The following is a 13,844-nucleotide window of genomic DNA, read 5'->3' on the forward strand; positions in this document are numbered from 1 at the left end:
CTTGCCTGGGGTTCAGTCGCTTGGCGGTCCTGATATACTCCAGGTTCCGGTGGTCAGTGAAAACCGTGAATGGCACGGACGTTCCCTCCAACAGATGTCTCCACTCCTCAAGAGCCTCTTTCACCGCAAGGAGCTCTCGATTGCCGACGTCATAGTTCCGTTCGGCTGGGGTCAACCTGCGGGAAAAATAGGCACACGGGTGAAGGACCCTTATCGGTCTTCCCGCTCTGGGACAGCACGGCTCCTATCCCTGAGTCCGAGGCGTCCACTTCAACCACTAACTGGCGACTAGGATCGGGCTGCACCAGAACGGGTGCAGACGAGAAGCGCCGTTTCAACTCCTTAAACGCGGCATCGCACCGATCCGACCAGGTGAAGGGAACTTTTGGTGAGGTCAGGGCTGTCAGGGGGCTAACTACCTGACTGTAGCCCTTAATGAACCTCCTGTAGAAATTAGCAAAGCCTAGGAACTGTTGCAACTTCCTACGGCTTGTTGGTTGGGGCCAGTCTCTCACCGCCGCAACCTTGGCCGGATCAGGAGCGACGGAGTTGGAGGAGATGATGAACCCCAGGAAGGACAAAGAAGTGCGGTGGAACTCACACTTCTCGCCCTTCACAAACAGCGGTTCTCTAACAACCGCTGCAGGACCTGACGTACATGCCGGACATGAGTCTCAGGATCCGGAGAAAAGATGAGTATATCGTCTAGATATACGAAGACGAACCGGTGCAGGAAGTCCCGCAATACGTCGTTAACCAAGGCTTGGAACGTCGCGGGGGCGTTTGTGAGGCCGAACGGCATGACCAGGTACTCAAAGTGACCTAAGGGGGTGTTGAATGCCGTCTTCCACTCGTCTCCCTTCCGGATCCGAACCAGATGATACGCGTTTCTAAGATCAAGCTTGGTAAAAATTTTGGCTCCATGCAGGGGCGTGAACACCGAATCCAACAGGGGTAACGGGTATCGGTTGCGAACCGTGATTTCGTTCAGCCCCCTATAATCGATGCATGGACGAAGTCCGCCATCTTTTTTACCCACGAAAAAGAAACCTGCGCCCATCGGGGAGGTGGAATTTCGGATCAACCCGGCAGCTAACGAGTCCCGGATGTAGGTCTCCATTGATTCGCGCTCAGGCCGTGAGAGGTTGTACAGTCTACTGGACGGGAACCACTGCCTGGAACCAAATCGATGGCACAATCGTACGGACGGTGGGGGGGGAGTGTGAGCGCCAGATCCTTGCTGAACACGTCGACAAGGTCATGGTACTCCACCGGCACCGTCCCCAGATTGGGCGGGACTCTGACCTCCTCCTTAGCTTGGGAGCCGGGAGGAACCGAGGAACCTAGACACACCCGATGGCAGGTCTCGCTCCACTGAACCACTACCCCGGACGGCCAATCAATCCGGGGATTGTGCTTCAACATCCAGGGAAAGCCTAAAACCACACGGGAAGTGGCCTGAGTCACAAAAAACTCGATCACCTCCCGGTGGTTTCCTGACACCACCAGCGTTACAGGTGGTGTCTTATGTGTGATCGGAGGGAGCAGGGAGCCATCTAGTGCTCGAACCTGCACAGGCGAGGTAAGCGCCACCAGAGGGAGCCCTATCTCCCTGGCCCATCTGCAGTCCAACAGATTCCCCTCAGAGCCCGTGTCCACCAGTGCTGGGGCCTTCAGGGTTAATCCTCATACAGGATCGTGACTGGGAGTCGTGTAGCAATGTGGGTGTGTCCCACGTGAATGTCTCGGCCCACCCCTAGCCCAGTCTCTAGGGGCGGGCGTTGGTGTTGTAACCGCTCGGGGCAGTCTCTCACATGGTGCTCTAGTGCACCACAAACAAAACAAGCTCCATGGGCCCGTCTCCTCTGTGCAGCTGGTGCCCTAAATGTTGCCCTACTCGTGTCCATAGCTTCGTCAGTAGGGGGAGCTGTGGCCCCACGGAGCGCAGGGGCCGTGGAGCGTGGGGAAGGCGGAGCGCGGTCGGAACCGGAAGGGAGAGGGACGGCGCATGCCCGGCCACGCCCTTCGTCTCGTTCCCGCCGACGTTCTTCTAACCGGTTGTCCAACCGTATGACAAGATCGATAAGCCCGTCTAAATCCCGCGGTTCGTCCTTAGCCACCAGGTGCTCCTTGAGAACCAAAGACAGTCCGTTTACAAAGGCGGCGCGGAGGGCAGCGTTATTCCAGCCGGATCTCGCAGCCGCGATGCGGAAGTCGACTGCATAAACAGCTGCGCTCCTGCGCCCCTGTCTCATTGACAGTAGCACGGTTGAAGCGGTTTCTCCTCTATTAGGGTGATCGAACACGGTTCTGAGCCCCCCTCACAAACCCATCGTATGTCAGAAGGAGCCGTGAATTCTGCTCCCAGAGCGCTGTAGCCCAAGCGCGTGCCTCACTGCGAAGCAGGTTTATGACATAAGCTACTTTACTAGCATCGGTCGCGTACATAACGGGACGCTGTGCGAAGACGAGCGAACACTGCATCAGAAAATCCGCGCACGTCTCCACACAGCCTCCGTACGGCTCTGGAGGGCTTATGTATGCTTCCGGGGAAGGAGGGAGAGGTCGTTGAACAACCAGTGGAACGTCAACGTTACGCACAGGATCTACGGGAGGGAGAGCCGCAGCGGTGCCCGGAGGGCGCGCTTCCACCTGCGCGGCGAGAGCCTCCACCCTGCGGTTCAGGAGGACGTTCTGCTCGGTCATGAAATCCAACCGAGTCGTGAAAGCGGTGAGGATCCACTGCAACTCACCGATTACCCCTCCCGCGGACGCCTGCGCGTCCTGTTGTTCCATTGGCCGTTCAACAGCCGGTTGACGCCCCTCGGGATCCATGACGCTGGCCGAGATATCCTGTTGGGAAAGTGTAGGAACACGGACCCACAACAGGGGGCGCAAATGAACGGACAATGGAGTAAGTCAAAATAACAATGCTTTACTGTTGTGAATGTGCACAATGAATACAACCAATCACAGCAATGGACAACAGTCAATTCACAAAAGTGTCGTGTGGGCAGGCTCGAAGATAGGAGACGCCTCTCCAAGGTAAGACCGGAACCACACGGCTTCCTCCGCCACAGGACCCCGGGAATACTGGAGCCGCCAAGTCCCGAACTCCCAGGTGGCCACTGCCTCCGCGTGTCGGACCTGGTACTGCTGGCGAGGAGCAAAGAACAGTTAGATGGGGGCGCGTATGCACCCAGGACTCCGAACAGCAGGAAAGGTACCTCCACCTCTCGTTGGAACAGTAATCCAAAAAACTAGCTCAATCCAAAAGATGCACTCTATTTGCTTGATACGTTACCTCTCTGGTAGAAACGATATCTCGGCAAATGAGGTGGAGATGCCGTCCTGCTGATATACCTCCGTAGTGATTGGGATCAGCTGTCTCCGGTGATGGGTGACAGCTGTCATCCTGGCTGCTCCTGTAAGGCGGCAGCGCCCTCCGGTGCCTGGAGCCCGCACTCCAGGCAGGGCGCCCTCTAGTGGTGGTGGGCCAGCAGTACCTCCTCTTCAGCGGCCCACACAACACAAACCAGTCTAAATCTGTGATAGTGAGCACTTCTCCTTTGCTGAGATAATCCATCCCACCTCACAGGTGTGCCATATCAAGATGCTGATTAGACACCATGATTAGTGCACAGGTGTGCCTTAGACTGCCCACAATAAAAGGCCACTCTGAAAGGTGCAGTTTTGTTTTATTGGGGGGGGATACCAGTCAGTATCTGGTGTGACCACCATTTGCCTCATGCAGTGCAACACATCTCCTTCGCATAGAGTTGATCAGGTTGTCAATTGTGGCCTGTGGAATGTTGGTCCACTCCTCTTGTGGCTGTGCGAAGCTGGATATTGGCAGGAACTGGTACACGCTGTCGTATACGCCGGTCCAGAGCATCCCAAACATGCTCAATGGGTGACATGGCCGGCCATGCAAGAACTGGGACATTTTCAGCTTCCAAGAATTGTGTACAGATCCTTGCAACATGGGGCCGTGCATTATCCTGCTGCAACATGAGGTGATGTTCTTGGATGTATGGCACAACAATGAGCCTCAGGATCTCGTCATGGTATCTCTGTGCATTCAAAATGCCATCAATAAAATGCACCTGTGTTCTTCATCCATAACAGACCATACCATAACCCCACCGCCACCATGGGCCACTCGATCCACAACATTGACATCAGAAAACCGCTCACCCACACGACGCCACACACGCTGTCTGCCATCTGCCCTTAACAGTGTGAACCGGGATTCATCCGTTAAGAGAACACCTCTCCAACGTGCCAAACGCCAGCGAATGTGAGCATTTGCCCACTCAAGTCAGTTACGACGACGAACTGGAGTCAGATCGAGACCCCGATGAGGACGACGAGCATGCACATGAGCTTCCCTGAGACGGTTTCTGACAGTTTGTGCAGAAATTCATTGGTTATGCAAACCGATTGTTTCAGCAGCTGTCCGAGTGGCTGGTCGCAGACGATCTTGGAGGTGAACATGCTGGATGTGGAGGTCCTGGGCTGGTGTGGTTACACGTGGTCTGCGGTTGTGAGGCTGGTTGGATGTACTGCCAAATTCTCTGAAACACCTTTGGAGACGGCTTATGGTAGAGAAATGAACATTCAATACACGAGCAACAGCTCTGGTTGACATTCCTGCTGTCAGCATGCCAATTGCACGCTCCCTCAAATCTTGCGACATCTGTGGCATTGTGCTGTGTGATAAAACTGCACCTTTCAGAGTGGCCTTTTATTGTGGACAGTCTAAGGCACACCTGTGCACTAATCATGGTGTCTAATCAGCATCTTGATATGGCACACCTGTGAGGTGGGATGGATTATCTCAGCAAAGGAGAAGTGCTCACTATCACAGATTTAGACTGGTTTGTGAACAATATTTGAGGGAAATGGTGATGGTGCGCCTTGGGGCAACTGTTTGTTGTGATTTGGCGCTATATAAAAAAATTGATTGATTGATTGATTGTGTATGTGGAAAAAGTTTTAGATCTTTGAGTTCATCTCATACAAAATGGGAGCAAAACCAAAAGTGTTGCGTTTATATTTTTGTTGAGTGTAAGTTGATGGGGTATAAAATTCAGTCAGTTTAATGTCAGGTCAGGGTCAGCATTGAGCCTGCAACTGGCAACACTGTAACACAGTACAACCTGCCACACAGACGGGTGGTTGGTGTCCAAACCAGCTCCCCAACTAGCATTTGTGCTGGTGAGGAGGGTAGCATGATGCCCATCCAAACGAAAAGCAAGACCTGTCACAGGGCAGATGATCTCCATGGCTGTCAGTGGTCATCATGCTTCTATCTTTTTATCTGTGTGTCTTTTAGGGCCCCTTTACACATAACATGAAGTTGGGTGAAAAGCAGGAACCGGCTGAAAAAATGCGGCAAAAAAAGATTTGGGCAACCATGAAAAACTCCACCTGCTGTCAGGAGGGACACATGGTCAGACAGGCGTGAACGATAACGTGGTGACGGTTTAGTGCACGCTGGTGCGCGTGTGCAAACACATTGCAAGCACATGGAACATGTGGCACCATATTGCGCTCCCACAGCAGTGGAGGAATTAGATGCTGGACATATGTACGTAAATCAACACATATATGGAAGCCCACAGTAATGTGAAGCACAGATTCAGAACATTATCGGAACAATGAATGTACTGTTTAAATGTAACACAAACATGTTAGTCATCTATCTGTTGTCACTGTAAAAAAAAAAAAAAAAAAACTGAGCATTTTCAAATAATTAATTCCTGTTATGAAGAGCGGCCAATACAAATATCATCCTCCTGTTCCTCTCGTTGCACTAGATCAGTGTTTAAAAAGTGACTTTTTTGCTTATGTAATGTCACATAGTAGATTTGCCTGCCACCTGCTGAATGGTTAGTGTATTGTTGGATTGTTTCAGGTGCATTTGAGACTGAGAGACACTTTCTGATTGTTTCAAAGTGGTCACGTTCAAAAACTCAAATAACACGATCACACCTCCACATAACTGTGGAAAGGATTTTGTTTTAAATTAGTGATTAAAGAAAAAGGGAGCAAAGCAGTTAGTTGATTTAGGTACTCAGTGAATGGGATCCACGAGAGAGAGAGTGTTTCCATACAAATAAATCAGCAAATTAGAGAAACACACACACACACACACACACACACACATATCTTCAACCGGTTATCCAAGATCGGGTCACGGGAGGCTGGAGCCTATCCCAGCAGTCATAGGGAGTGAGGCGAGGTACACCCTAGACAGGACGCCATTCTGTCGCAGGGCCAGAGAAATGAATTTATCTTCTAAATGTTTCACAGCATTTATATTCTAAAACTCAGCAAACATGGACATGGTCATAGGTCCACACAATCCTGTGGAAAGGATTTTGTAAGACTGTCACAGAAACAGACACTTCTTCCTTCTCTCTCTGCCTCTATCAACATATGTGTGGTTTTGAAGTTGTCATTTGAAATGGGTTTGTGCATCAGTGTCTTTCAGTTCCAAATCCTTAGTACAGTGACCACAGCCAAAAATTAATGTTTCACACTCACATGCAGTTACGTGCTGCCAGATCTCTGTGCACAAATTTCTTCTGAGCTAAATACTCCATTCCCTTGGCGATCTGCAGGCCGAAGCCTATAAGGTCTTTCACTGTTGGGTTCTGTGGAATTCAAGCACCAGTCAAACACCATGCATCACTTTATGTTAAATAATCAAAATCATGATCATCTCTGTAGAAAAGGTTTTATTTCATAATTCACCCTGTTTTGTGAGCGGATGAAATGACGCACATCCCCGTGCCTCATGTATGGCAACACCACTAGAGGGAGCCCTTCTTTAGGCAACATAATGCCCAGCAGAGACAAGATGTTTGGATGGTGGAAACCTTTCATGATGATGCCCTCTCTGAGGAACTGATCCACCTCCCCAAAATCTGTGTTCCCTGTCAGCACATGTACAAGTCTTTTACACTTGTACAACAGGAAAGCGCTTAGTTAATGTCAACATTAAAAAAACAAGGTATCACATACTGTTCAGTGATTTAACTGCACAGTGGATCTGTTGATTGTTGTGGTCCATCAGATATCCATGATATACTGTCCCAAAGTTCCCTGATTAACAAGGGGGAGAAATATTTTAAATGTCAAGATATTAGCATAAAGTTTGTGTATTTGTGAAAATGTTTGTCAGAACTGAGCCAAACAGTTTGAGCTACCTTTGCCAATAACTTGGTCCTCCTCAATTTTAAGCATGTCAGAAGGAATCAGCACATCTTTGACTTCTTCAAGCAGCTCAGAGCTGAGGTTGATCAATGGGATATCATCATTTGGCATTAAAGGAACTGACTGATGGTCATAGTTGCTTGCATACAGCAAACCCTGGAAGGCCATTCCTCCTGAACCAGTTGTTTGATGGCTCAAATCTACTGAGACACACAAAAAAAAACATCAGAAAAAAACAAAGTGAGACAGAATGTATAAATATTTTGTACAACACTTAATGCAATTGTATAGTCTGGTAATATCCCCCAACCTAGACTTTGTAGAAGGTTCTCCATGATGCTTCCAACCCAATTTCAGGCTATTCTGTGAAGGCATCACGAAAAATAAATTAATCTATGGTTCATGATACCGTCACGAAAAGTGCCACATATTCATGATGGTATCATGAACCACAGACTAAGGGAAGAACAGATGTCCACACGCTTGAACCAGGAACCTTCTCTTTTGGAACCAAGTGCACTGACCATTTAATACCATACCACACAGTTAAAAAAACAAGAAGCTCTAAATTTTAGGGCAACTGTAAAGTTGGACGATTTACTGATTGAATCAATTAAAATTAATGTTCTACCTCGTCTGTAGTCACCTGTAGGAGATATATCATTACCGCCGGACCTACGGCTTCGAGTAAGCATGGTTGAAAAACGTCTTTCAATGTTATCTGAAAGGAGATATTAAAGATCAGTGTGTAAACATCTATGGTGAAGTAAGGGTCAAAGGTCACAGAAAGCTAATCCACATAAGGTCATAGCCCTCACCTTTATTTTTCTTCTTCAAGCGGCCCATGATAACGAACGCAATGACAGCTCCAACTACCAGTGCTGCAATGATTCCGAGCACTATACCCACAATAACAGTGTCATTTTTGGTGGTGATGAAGATGACTTTACCAACATCATGAACCTCCCCATTTACAGACACCTGCAGTAGTTAAGTACAATGTTAAACATGACATATTACAATATTAATGTGAATGTTACACATATAAACAGGTGGCAAAATAAAGCAAAAAGCAACATTGGGCCTCGTCAAACATCTGGTGCAAAGCCCAGCATTCATGTCTTTGCTAATTCCTACATGATGCAGTTGGGGCTTGTAGATCTGAAAATCAGTTATAGTGCAGAGCTGGTGCATTTATAACTTCCATCACCAGAAAGAATATGAATGTTAAATGCATAAGCAGGTTCATGGTGGACAAACACTCTGCCTGCACATATCATCACCAGTCACTTGTAACAGCATATTATAGCCACTGTAGGGAGAGAAAAAGTGAGCGGAGGGCAAAAATATTTCCTGAGTGAACTGTCTCTCTCAGAGACAGGTGACATCATATGTGGACAATTGGCCCAGTCTCACTTTTTTTTTTTTCGTGCTACTGTAAACGAAATGAGTCAAATTTTCGTGATGGGTTTTTTTTTAACTCACTATTACTAACCCTACTCCTACCCCCAACCCTAACCTTAACCATAATCTACTATAATAATAACTATAATCTACATAATCTACTCCTTCCCCCCATCCTAACCATAACCACCCCCACCCACCCACCCCCCACCGCTTCACTTTTAATTTCATGCAGCCATAACAGAATGAATTAGAATGAATTTGTGCCGCCGTGACGAAAATGAGGCGCTTTTCGTCACAATATCACGAACCAATAGATTAATGTATATTTTGTGCTACTGTATCACGACTTGCCGTGAGACAGGGTTGGGACAATAAACAACAAAAGAGAATTGAAACTAGCCATTAAATGAAATAAGAACACATAGCAAAAAATAAATAAACCTTCACCTTCACTTTGCTGCTACACTGCTTCACCTCAGGGAGCTTTTGTAGCCCTGTCCACTGCTCATTGTGATAGATTGGAGTTAATTGATTAGTGAACTACAAACCCTTTAAACTGCATCTACTTCTTTGATGCACAGTGCTATGTGTCTGCTGCACTCCAGTTTAAAGGTAAGGACAGCTGTCACTTTGACTGGTTGGTATGTTTGGACTACAAAATGCCCATAAATAGAGTGGTAAACCCTTTTTGTGCACAGCACCCAGCTTTGCGCTTGTATGACCTGTGGTAACTTAAATAACAGGGTGTGATGGGACATGCCTCAAATGAGCTTGAACCTTTGCACAAGTCCTTTATACAATCCGAGTACTATGCCTCATCTGAGTGTTCTGAAATAGCCTTTGTTTGACACAGTGTCATTCCAATGGGATCCAAGGGCATGCAGGTCACTGGTATGCATCCACAAGATAAGACTAGAATCACCAGGGCCCTGAAGTCTTGAACTTTCATTTTCCTGCAAAGGTACTGACATCAGCAAACCTATAGGTCCAGAAACCTCTTGATTCCATATGGTCTTCCTAGGCATCGCTCAAGCTCAGGTGACACAATAAATTATAAATGTTATGCAGTCCATACCCAAAATCAAGAGTGATAATGTAAAAGCAGGTTTTTCCTCACCCTGACAGGTAATCCTTCGCTCGGGACAAGTAGGTCCTTAGGAATCCTGCAGGTCAGCTCATTTAACAGAACCTGAGCATTGCAGTTCACACTCCCAATGGTCATTGTGATATTCATACATGATGTTACTGTGTTCAGTTTGCGATGCTATTAAATATAAGACAAAAATGATTAAGAAGTTTAAAGATTATTTGTGAAGATTACAAGTAGTAGATAATTAGAGTGCAGATGATGTGGAAGACTGAGATTTTAAATTGAATCAACTTTTCAAGACAGTATATAAATAATTATGGTGTATACTGTAAGCAGTGCTATTTGTAAAATCCAGAATTAGTACACACTACAAATGCTTTTGGAATGTAAGTGTTTTGAATGTACATGTAGTGAAACTTCCGTCTCTCCTGGTTTCAGGTATAATATATTATCTTCATATTCAAAGGGTATGATTCTGGCATCAGGGTAGTAGTCAAAACGTGTAGTCAAAATGGGTGATTTTCCATCCATGTTGATAGAAATGGATCCAATATCTGACTTTTCCTCTGGAAAAGCAGGGGCCAGACACTCCATATGGGTGGCATTTGCTGTGCCATTGCAAACCTTAAAAGAAATACATTTTTAAAATGTTATTTATGATCACAATAGTGAATGTCTTGCTGGGATATTCAGAGAAATAATAAGGCTATGTTCACACTGTCAGTCCAAATTCAATTTCTTTTGTATAACCAGATTGTATCCAGTCTGAACAGCCAAAAAAAAAAACAAAAAAAAAAAAAACATGAAATTGAATTGTTGCAAATCAGGCTGAGGTGGTTTGAAATGAAATTTCAATCAGACTTCTAAATAAATGTATGAGTCTGGACACTTTGGACACTCCAAAAATAATTCAAAAGTGTGTTTTCTGTCATTTGCAAATAAGTTTGTGGACAGGTTGATTTAAAAAAAAAGCGCTTATTTGAGAAAAAAAATCTAATTTGTCTGCAGTCTGAGCATAGCCAGTAAAAAAACAGATCATAAATCTGAAATACACCAACAGGTTAGCAAACTTGGAGCAATTTATATTTTTAGAAGTGAAAATTAATAATCTACAATGAATATAAAAACACTTACGCCCATTCAGTCTGACTTGAAGATGAAAGTAAAGAGTAAACATACCCGTTGCAGAATTTGTGAAGACGGATTGTCGGACTTGTAGACAACCACAGTTTTGTGCACAGAGTCGAGATTCTGACCTTCTATCACCAGCTTGGAGCCCCTGTGTGACATGATAATGAGCAAAGTTATATTACATTCTTTTATCTGCAAAAACAAATTAATTTCATTTTAAATGTCAGATAACTTTTAACACCTTTTTTCGGAGGGACATTACCCACTTATGTGTTTGGTGTAAATTTTAACATTGAAGGCCTAATCTAATCTATTTTGGCAATCTGTGATACACGGCCTCAGGTGTAACTAGATGCGGGGTGTGTCCAACTCTGCATTGATATTTATGTGGTGTAAAATCTCAGTGCAAAGGGGTTTGACCTATTTAGGCACAGGCACCCTGTGGGAAGAGCAATAAATGAACCAGTCAGATTGTCAACTGTCATTCCCTTTATGACACAAGTGTGCCAAGTGCTGGAGCATTGCTATGCAGAAGGCAAACTCAGGAATAAGACATTTTTAGCAGGTAAAAGGCACACAGATTCCTGTCACAGTACCATAAGACTGGAAGCCATGCTACATGTACTGACTGCTGTGAGATTTGGATTAAACTTTGCTGCATCCACTACTGCTCTGTGTGAAGAATCATTCCTAATATTGCAGAATCTTTACTGACTACCATTAATTCACATGCTGGTTGATGGCGCTGACTCAGCTGGCCTTTGTGAGGAATTTCACAGTGATTGGATATAACTATATTCCTATCCATGTGTCATATTAACCACAGATGATATTGCCTGAATGACTGGAAGGATTAGGTTCCCAGGAGTGTCCACACTGAGATATATCAAATGTAGCTCATTTGAGGGTAAGTTAAAAACTGTTAACTCTGACTTGAACTGACCATTTTATGCATTCCGCACTCAAACACAGTTATCTTTTGAGTGAGTGATTAGTGTTTGTAATGTGTTTTTATATCAAAATACAAGTTGTTCAGCATCTTCATGATGTATTGTCAGCAGTCTACATTTTCATTTCAAAACACATTTAAAATCTGGATTCCCGGTGAAAAACGAATGCCTTCCAGTTCAATTTAGGTTGTTCGTGCTATCCACTAGCCAACCTAAAAAGGAAGAAAACCTATGTAAAAATACAGGACAACTCAGAATTTTCCATTAGTTATTACTTTCATTTTACTGTTATTTTTCATTTTTAATTCAGTTTCTTGGAAGAATGATGCACTAATTAGCATGCTGCGCACAGAGTTCATGTGCATCATGAACCAGGCATGTAAGGCATATCTGAATATTGCACCCTTTAAATAGAAAAACTCACTCATCTTTAACCGCTTAGTCCAGTGAAGAGTCATGGGGGGGCTGGAGCCTATCCCAGCAGTCATAGAGCATGAGGCGGGGTACACCCTGGATAGGACGCCAGTCTGTCACAGGGCCACATATAGACAAATACAGTCACGCACACCTATGGACAATTTTTTAAGTTTCCAATCCACCTAACCTGCGTGTCTTTGGATGTGGGAGGAATCCAGAGCACCCAGAGAGAACCCACGCAAACACGGGGAGAACAAGCAAACTCCACACAGAAAGGCCACAGCTGGGAATCAAACCCATGACCTTCTCGCTGTGAGGTGCTAACCACCAAGCCACCGTTCTGCCCTAGGAGAAAAACTGCACTGGAATTTATCCAGGTTCTTGCTCATCTATGGTGCAGTTGTTTTCTGCTCTCAGAGAGTACTGACAGTACCCCATTTTCAGACCAACACAGCCATGACTGCACAAATGAGCTCAAGTGGACTTGGGATTTAAAGGATGTTTCCACAATTGCATCTGTTGCACACTGTCAACAACACTTGCACTGTCTGCCAGTTTTCACCAGGCTGAAGCTCAACCCTGTCTCTTTGTTAGGCTCTTTTATTATTTTTTTAAGCAATTTTACTCATGAGCTGGTTTCCATGAAAACTAAGCCAGGAAATGTTTAAGTAATCATTGTTAAAGTTGCTCATTTTTGTAATGAACAGCTTTTCCCAGGCTGGGCCTGAACCTGCAAAATGTGCCTGGTCTAGAATACATAATTGGAATGTCCTGAGGTGATCAGAGACAGCAACGTGAGAACTGCTGCTTTTCTCAAGCGTACTGTCACTAAAGTTCTGATGTGGTTGACAACTGCATTTAAACTTCAGTGAGTTTTTCTAGTGAAAATGGCGTGTTGCTGGAGACATATCTGTGTGTGAAAGTGAGAGATGTTTTACTCTAAGCACTTTGATAGTGACCCATGTTTGCATGCACGCCTGTAACAGTGACACTAGTGAAGCTTTGATATGATGCCCAGTTTAATGAAGCAGATTAAATATAGTGACGGGGCAAACTCATAACTTACTAGCTCTAGTGAGTGCAAAGCCTGCCGTCATAGAGAAGGGAACGTATATTTTGCTTTATTGACTGACCATGAATAGGTTCGAGGTCACTTAAGTAAATTGTTGATGTTTGTCTTTTGGCCGCTCTCGTTCATGCAAGGTCGCCTCAGATCCACACTGGGATTTGACACGTTTTAAACTGGGTGCCCTTCCTGACACAACTTCAGTTTTACTTTAAGAAACAGACAAATCCACTGGTCTTCTCAAGAGGTCTCCCATCCAGCTAGGACCCACTGCCCAGCACTCTGATATCTAATGGGAAAATGCTTTCACAGAGCAGAGTTGCTGCATTTTAAATTAAAGGTTGCATATTATGAGCCCACACATGACTTCCTATCCACGTGTCATAGTAATCATGGGCCGATCTGGCACCATGTAGCCACAAAAATGATCAAAGCTTGAGCTAGCTTGATTTTTACCTTCAAGGTCACTCAAGGTGAAATGCAGCGGCATATTTTAAAAGCCCGTGTATGACTTATTCATTTGTAATAGTAACTAAGTGTGTATCTGGCACTATTGTGT

The 13,844-nt window shown here is 45.3% G+C and overlaps 1 protein-coding gene across 2 annotated transcripts in view; it reads right to left on the reverse strand.

The window, feature by feature from the left end:
* Positions 1-13,844, reverse strand: part of LOC117506757 (macrophage-stimulating protein receptor-like) — a 71,342-nt gene that overhangs the window by 9,102 nt on the left and 48,396 nt on the right. Inside the window, exons 10-18 of one of the 2 annotated variants that reach the window (XM_034166344.1) lie at positions 10,901-11,000; positions 10,127-10,345; positions 9,749-9,895; positions 8,043-8,205; positions 7,856-7,945; positions 7,218-7,424; positions 7,033-7,113; positions 6,763-6,944; positions 6,553-6,662 (exon numbers count right to left, since the gene is read on the reverse strand). In XM_034166344.1, the coding sequence (XP_034022235.1) occupies positions 6,553-6,662; positions 6,763-6,944; positions 7,033-7,113; positions 7,218-7,424; positions 7,856-7,945; positions 8,043-8,205; positions 9,749-9,895; positions 10,127-10,345; positions 10,901-11,000 (1,299 nt within the window). Of the gene's footprint in view, positions 1-6,552; positions 6,663-6,762; positions 6,945-7,032; positions 7,114-7,217; positions 7,428-7,855; positions 7,946-8,042; positions 8,206-9,748; positions 9,896-10,126; positions 10,346-10,900; positions 11,001-13,844 lie in introns of both variants that reach the window. The other variant, XM_034166343.1, reaches the window with a different exon arrangement.

This window comes from Thalassophryne amazonica, chromosome 3 (assembly GCF_902500255.1).
Source record: "Thalassophryne amazonica chromosome 3, fThaAma1.1, whole genome shotgun sequence".
NCBI lineage: Eukaryota > Metazoa > Chordata > Actinopteri > Batrachoidiformes > Batrachoididae > Thalassophryne > Thalassophryne amazonica.